The sequence below is a fragment of the Poecile atricapillus genome, chromosome 7 (genome assembly GCF_030490865.1).
Source record: "Poecile atricapillus isolate bPoeAtr1 chromosome 7, bPoeAtr1.hap1, whole genome shotgun sequence".
Classification (NCBI taxonomy): domain Eukaryota; kingdom Metazoa; phylum Chordata; class Aves; order Passeriformes; family Paridae; genus Poecile; species Poecile atricapillus.
This window is the reverse complement of record NC_081255.1, coordinates 31,811,959-31,819,750: the sequence shown is the minus strand read 5'-3', so window position 1 is coordinate 31,819,750 and position 7,792 is coordinate 31,811,959. Positions and strand designations below refer to the sequence as shown.

The 7,792-nt window shown below is 47.7% G+C and overlaps 1 protein-coding gene across 3 annotated transcripts in view; it reads right to left on the bottom strand.

The window, feature by feature from the left end:
* Positions 1-5,253: 5,253 nt before the first annotated feature.
* PATJ (PATJ crumbs cell polarity complex component) overlaps positions 5,254-7,792 on the bottom strand; it is a 134,091-nt gene continuing 131,552 nt past the window's right edge. For 2 of the 3 annotated variants that reach the window (XM_058843044.1, XM_058843043.1), the window contains exons 43-44: positions 7,402-7,525; positions 5,254-5,783 (exon numbers count right to left, since the gene is read on the bottom strand). In XM_058843044.1, coding sequence (XP_058699027.1) covers positions 5,637-5,783; positions 7,402-7,525 — 271 coding nt within the window. In that variant the 3' untranslated portion in view covers positions 5,254-5,636. The remainder of the gene's footprint in view (positions 5,784-7,401; positions 7,526-7,792) is intronic. The other variant, XM_058843045.1, reaches the window with a different exon arrangement.

The following is a 7,792-nucleotide window of genomic DNA, read 5'->3' as shown; positions in this document are numbered from 1 at the left end:
TTTTTTCTCTGACAGCTCCTGATCCAAACTTGCAGAGAGGAATTTTCCTGCTGCTTCCCTGAGGAAGGTGGAAGTTGTGGCTTCAGCAGAATAAATGTGGGAGATTTTCTGCTAAGCATCAGCGTGGCTTTGGGAAGTGCCTGCCTCCTCCTTCTCCATCTGGGGACAGGGATTTCTGGGGTGTGCCGCAGCTCTGCAGGGAGGCACCACGGAGTTTGCTGCCTTCCCCTGCCCCCTCCAGTCCCCCTTTCCCTCCTGTTCCCATCCCTGCAGCCCAGGCTGGTTAACTGCATCCCCAGGAGGTTTATTTTCATTCCTGTGCCTCTTATTTCGTCTTTTGCCCTCAAACCATCTCCCCACGGAGGAGCAGCTCCCATAGGATGATCCCCTGGAGCAGCTCCTCTGCTCATGTGGACCCTGAGGGATCATGGATGGGTTGATGCTGTCCCTGGCATCTCCCAGTGCCCAAAATTCCCACTGTCAAAGTACCAGATTGCAAAAAAAAATCATCTGTGGGATCTCAGTGTCACAAAGAGCCAGAGCCAGCCTTAATTTATATATTCCAATATCACTGTAGAGATCAAACTAAATATAGGCAAGGAGAAACACACCCCCAGTGTGAGCACTGCGCAGGACAAATGGAGACAATTAAGTCACTGCAAGGAAAGGAATTAATCTAATGATCTTTACAGGCTCAGCATCCAACAGCCCATCAGCTACAAAGGGAAAGAATGATGAGGAGCTTGGCTGAACATGATTTTTCCACTCTCCTTATGGGCATTTCCAGTGTGTCCCTTTCTTTTGCTGCAAGGGGAGGAGAGGAGACTCTGAGGGTCTCATGTGAAGCAGCTCAGTGGTCAGACAAAAGCATTTTCCTCAGTTTGGACAGGATGAGAGCTGGGGATGGAGAACAGAAGGCTTCAGTCAGAGCCTAAAGGGGCTCCAGGAGAGCTGGAGAGGGACTTGGGACAAGGGCTGGAGGGACAGGACCCAGGGAATGGCTCTCAGAGCCAGAGGGCAGGGTTAGATCAGAGATGAGAGATGAATTCTCTGTGAGGGTGTGAGGACCTGGCACAGGGTGCCCAGAGCAGCTGTGGCTGCCCCTGGATCCCTGGAAGCGTCAAAGGCCAGGCTGGAACAACCTGGGATGGTGGAAGGTGTCCCTGGCTGTGGCAGGGGTGGCACTGGATGATCTTTTAAGTTCTCTTCCAGCCCAAACCATTCCAGGATCCATCCAAAGAAAAACATCTTTTGAGAAGATTATCAGCTAGAACCTGCCCCATCAGCAGCTTGGACAGTGTCAGTGCAGCAACTCTCAGCAGAATTTAATGTTCTTAGAAGAAACAAAAGTCTCAGCAGCAAAGGCAGATTTATTTGCTGCAGGGGCAGTGTGTTGGGCACAGTGACTGCTCCTTTGCTTTGGGGTCTGTGGGGCCAAGCTGGCCCCTGTTCTGTCACCACAGCTCAGTGTGGCAGGGCCAATTTGCCCTGTTTTTGCCAGGATGGAAGGCAGTTACCAGCAGGAGTGAGATGGGCCATGATTTCCTTCCCTAGAAACCTCCTTTCACTGCACCCAGGTGTGTCCTTTTTGCAGCACTCCCCTGTTCACAGGGAAAGAGCCAGCTCACAGTTTGGGAGTTTGTCTTTCCTGGGCTGGGCTGAGAAGATGGAGCATCCTCAGAGCCTCCCTGGGGGCAGCTCCTCTGCCTGGGCCTCCAGCCCTGGGCTCAAGGCTGTAGAAATGCAATATTTTGTCAACTGCTCCATCTAGTGCCATTTCAGCAGAAAAAGCATCAGAGCCGTGCTGGGGCCTGGGCAGCTTTCCCTGCCTGGAATCTGGAGTGGGTCCATGAGGATGTGCCAGGACCCAGCCCTGGCCCAGCTCTTACCTTGCAGACCCAGAACCAGGAATCTTTACCCTGTTTTTCTCATCCTTCTCAAAGTGGGACTATAAACCCTTACATGGAAACATCTGCCCTGGGAAATAAAACATTCCTTATGAGCTCTTCAACTGTGTAGGAATCCCTGAGGTTGGATCAGGCTACCTGGGGTAGTGGAAGGTGTCCCTGTCTGTGGCAGGGGGTGGGATGGGATGAGCTTTAAGGTCTGTCCCAACCCAAACCATCCTGGGATTTTGTGATCCTAAATAAAGAGGGAACAAAGAGTTTATGCTACCACTGCATATTTCCCCTTTTTGTGCAGGAAGTGGGAGCAAGCTCTGCTTCACCCCCACCAGATTTGGGAAGGCAGCAGAGCCCTCAGAGCCCACCTGGAAAAGGCTAAAAGCAAAGTCAGGGTGACCCTTCTTCCTTTTCCACTTGGGATGCTGCAGAACACGGATCTCTCTGATTTTCTGCCATCCTAGAAGGTGCAGCTATCACAGGAACTCACATTTTGGGGTAACAATGACCATGGCAGTGTTTAACCAGGACATCAATCCACCCGAATTCCGGACACAGACGGGTGAACCTGTGGAGAAAGATGATAATGGAATTATGCATCAGTGCTCAGCACAACTGTAAAAACTGATGTTTTATACATGTGTGACATGACATTAATTCGCTCCAGTGCTTTCAGGCAGAGGGACATGAACTGCTCCATCCTGGCATAATCACCTTACCTCCACAGGCTCTGTGGATGTCACACTTCCAGGGTAGTAATTGCCTTGGGATTAATTACAGGGGATTTAGGGGCATTACAATGATTCCTCATCAGCAGGATAATGAGGTGGAGTCCCTCATCCCTCCAGGCTGACCTGCTGGCCCCACCAGCCCACCCAACAGCACCACATCATAACCTGGTTATCAGTTGGCCAAGAAATGCCAACAGCCCTGAGATGACTCCTGGTGCTGCCAAAAACGTCCTTGATGCTGTCACTGCCAACAGCAGGTTACTCCACGTCTCTCCAGGTGAGGAAGCTGATGGAGGGACTGTGAACAGCACATGGCCCTTCTAAAGTAAAGGCTCTGACCCTGAGTCCTCAAAGGCAGGAGAACCCTTAGGACAAGAGGAAACAGAGGAAAAGTTTTGCCAGAGGAGGTTTAGACTGGATATCAGATGAGATGTTATCTCATGCAATATCTTTTAACACTGACTTAAATTAAAATATAGAATGAAACAAATGCACAACTGCTTATGCAACCGAGCTTTATTTAGAACCTTTGAAGTCATAAAACGTCTTTTTACTGATCTACGTAAACATACAATCAAGAGGTTTAATTGCTTTTTCCCTTGCACAGAAATAAAGTTTTAAACAAACCAGAACACCTCCACCCAGACAAGCGTGATGCAAATTGAATTCTCTGCCTTGGTCCTGCACGTGGAGCATGGTCACTGGTTTATCAATTAGTTGCAATATAAGTTTTTTGGCAGTAATATATTCGAACACACAAAGTGCAAATTACAAGAAGCAGAAAATGTTCTCTCTCCTTCTGAGCAACGAGAAGTGCAAAATGTCTCAGCCCATAAATTCTATTATTTATGTCTATGAACTGCATGTGCATCACAGGCTAATAAATAGCCCTGAACAACTTCATTGATTAAATGTGGCAACGTCTCAGGGTCGGAATGCAATGGCTATAAAAACACAGGACAGAGGAATCATTCCCTTTGGTTGATAAATTCCACACACTGCTGCTGAGGGTACCTCCTCACACCTCACCCTGAACTCCTGCATGCCTCGGATACTTGTGCAACCAAAGCAGTTTGTTAAGAATTCTCCAGTTTTCTACATCTGGAGATATTCCTGTGTGTCTGCAACCGAGATTCCACTCACACCTCACCTGGCAAATCAAACAGGACACTGGGAATCCACTGGAAACATGAAGTCTCTTCCAGGCACTGTTAAGGGAATACCCACCAATGGTTCCAGCAGGCTAAATGCACTTTGTGATTACTTAAAGTTATGGAAAACTTTCCAAGGAAATAAGGAAAACTCTTTTCTATGAGAACTTATCACAGCATTCCTGTCTCTGTTCATCTTGCTTCAGGACTGGTTCCTGTATGTAAAATGGGGAAAATTCCACTAAATTACACAGAACAGCTGTACCTTTAACACCCCCCTGCACTGCTCAGTTATTATACTGCAGATTTTCAACCTTCTTTCCATTTAATTCCTGGAATTTTTCACACAAAATGAGCAGCCAATTCTGACCCCACCCCCCTTTCCATCTCTTCCAGCTACATCACCATTATAAATTATGCCAAATAGTCCAAATCAGACTGGGCTGCTTCATCCAAACCCCTCCTGCTCCTCTGGATAGGAAGATTAACCCTCAATGCCTTGCACTGCCAGGAATCTGCCTGCCAAACTCATCTGCTAAATCACCAAGGCCACACTCATAACCACTGCTCGATGGCTGGGACATGGAATGAAGTTGGGAACTTTTGGCTGAACATTCCTGCACCCCACCTCCACAGTGGGACTGGCCCAGAGTGGGACCAGCCTTGGGAAGGCTCCTCGTGGGCTTCAGACCCTAAAAAATTGGCTGGGGGATTCAACTGAGCTGGAAGGGGTTGAGGAACCTCATCCCAAACTGCTGCACCTGCCTGTGGGAGATCATCATCACTGCCTGGCAGCACTCAGTGTTACCCAAAATTGACTCTGGCAGCCCCAAGAGAGGAGCATCCTCCACCATCCATGAAAGGCTCTTCCTGCACTACCTGATCCTGGGGAGACTCTTGGGAATGCACGTCAGTCTGCAGGTGAGGATGAACTCCATCGAGCCCGAGGGACTGCTCACCATCATCCCTGGAATTACAGGATCACATTCCCAAAGCAAACTTTTTGTCTTCATTAAAGTTTCAGGATGAACAATTATGCTGCAGCTTGGCACGACAACAACTGCCTTTGTATGCGACATGCCTAGCATATATCAGCACATTTCTTCTTAAAAAATATAATTAGACTAGAATGAGCTACGCTGTTGTTGTTCATGCTGCCTAAATATCTGAAAAGGCTCAAACATTTTAAAAGCCTAAAAAAATAAACTTCCCTCTCCCCTCGTTTGTTTTTCATGCTAAAGGCTGCAAATTGACACATCACAGTAATTACCTCTGACTAACTTCCACGGACCTACCCAAAGAGATAAACATGAGAAGTTCACATTTGACTATCAGACTTACTGTGCCGAGCACAAATAATTTCCCAGAGGAGAATTTGATATTTCATCATTTGGAACAGTGGTAATTTAATTACATTGCTAATGTTTTCTGGCATACTTGAAAGAACAATTAGCATAAGTAAATCATGAGTGAGATGACAAGTCGCTCGGCATTTATTTCTGCTCCTCAGATGAGATCAGTTGATGATCTGAATTCTTTTTTGTGTGAGAACTGATTCCAGGTTCAGCACTTGGAACCGGGGTTCAGACCAGCAGGGACAAACCAAGGTGTTAAATAAAGCAGAACATCCTTTTGTCCTTTAAAGTTCCTTAATTAAACTTGTCCAGAGAAACCTCTGAAGCCACCAGAAGTCGTGGAGGGCGGGGAGAAAGGCCGAAAAAACTTGGGGTGCTGAACGAAGCTGGAGATGCTCACTGGCATCTGTGGGAACGCTGATCCATGTTTGCCAGGCTCTGAGGGGGGTGGGCAGTGTCTGACAGCTCTACAGATGACCTAAAAGAACTCTGTTTGTCTCAGGACAGCACTGTCAGGGTCACTGTCCCCCTCTGGCGCTTCAGGATGTTCACGGCCTGCTCGTGGGTGACGCCTTCCAGGGCCTCCCCGTTGACCGCCACGATCTGGTCCCCGCGCTTCAGCCGTCCGTCGTCAGCCGCCGCGCCCTGCAACGGCAAAGCTGGGCTCAGTGTGGCACCCCCAGGCTCCTGGAGCCCTGAGTGCTGCCTGGAATGAGGTGCTGGAGCACTGGGAATCCCTCACGGCCCAGAGAAATGGCAGCGCTGAGCTTCCCCCCGTGAGCGCCTTGACCGTCGCGCCCCACCCTGCCAGGGTACATGCCCAGAGTTGGCTCTTCGCTGAAAAAAGGCTTGGGTAGAGACTGGTTCTGGATTTTATGATCGTGGAGAGGCTTGTTAAAGCAGTATTTAAATGAACTCTGTGCCTCACAGCTGAGAAACAGCTAAAAAAGTGGGGAGGGAGAGGGAACCGACCTGGGCACTGCCCCCAGCCCCAGACAGAGATGAAGAAATGGCCTCGAGTTGTTTGGATTGAACATCAGGATAATTTTGCTCACCAAAAGGTGCCAAGCATTGGAGCAGACTGCCCAGTGGACTCCCCATGCTAGGAGGGATTTAAAAGCCACGTGGATGTGGCACCTGGGGACGCTGGTTGGCAGTGCTGGGGGAATGGCTGGACTCGGTGATCTCAGAGGGTTTTTCCAACCTACAAAGTTCTGTGGCAGTCCTGAAAGCTTCCAGAGAGCTTTAGGAATGGCTCCTCTCCTCCACATGTCTCAGTGAAGTTCTTTTACCTAAATCCCAAGCCCTGCCTGCCCAGAGGTTGGCTCACAGTGTCTCTTTCTGTCCCACAGTGACTGCAGGAACTTCAGGTTCCATTTAGGATTTCTCAGTCATGCTCAAATCTGGAAACTTGTAACCCTAAGCACCAGTTAAAAGCCACAATATTTTAGCTAACTTAAAATTGCAAAAATACCAGATATTTTTGGTTTGAGCTCCAGAATAACAGGAGCAGGATATATGGCTCCTACTTTACCTTCAGATAAAGTTTTCTCAACTCCATCATCTACCCTGCCACAAGTGCTGACACAGGGCAAGCAGCTGCATGTGACAGACATCACAATGATTTTATGGAAAGTATCCATAATTCCCACTGTTTTTCTTCCCTGCCCTTTTCCACACCTCCCCTCATGTGGCTGTGCCTGACAAGTCTTGCTGGCTCATTTTTAGCAGGGTATGGGTGGGAAAAGGGGTGTATTTCCCTCCTGTAATATGCTATATTATGATTCTTCCCCACCTCAGAGGCTGGAGCTCTCTGTACGTGGCAGGGACCCCCAGATCCCCCCAGACACTCAGGGCTGGGATCAGAGATAGGCTAATTCCTGTTTTTTTCATCAGGATACAGAACCTCTGCCATTTCCTCACTCCTGCACAGTGAGAAAAAAAGATGCCTTCAATACCACCTGGAAATCTCTTGGAGATTTACAGATAGAAAACTGCCTTATAAATATTTTAATTTACAACCCCAAATTTCCCAAGTACACAGAGCAATTTTGCTGAGACAAAGTGTCTTGTTTCAGCCATCAGTAATATGAAATATAAACTGAGAAGCCAGCTATGAGTTCTGGGTCCACTAACTCACAACAACGTACTCAGACAGTACACTTTGCTTTCTGCTACATAATAAATTATCCAAGCCCAATCTTAGGTTTATTTTTAAAGATAATATAGAAAAAAAGGGGAGAAAACAAAAAATAGAAGATACCTTGGCAAATATAGTCTTGACATAAATGGGCAGGTCTCCATGGGGACTTCCATACCCCCCTACAATACTAAATCCCAGTCCATCAGAGCCTTTCTCCAAAGTAATAATCTTAGGTTGAGGTGCTCTGAAAACACAATAAATATCACTTAGATAAGCAATGTCTGTCTCTGGGGACTTTATGCAGAAGGAACACTTACAGAGACATTTATCTATCATGAGCTTTTTCACACAGTCACAAACCATGACCCTTGCACTGGAACATTCCTGCAAAGCCCAGAGTTCAAAGGCTGCTCCGTGTGCTCCAGCTCCTCACTTGGAAAACATTATTTTTAATTATTATATTGTACCCACATCCCTGTGCTCATAACTCCAGAGCTCATCAGTTGGAGCC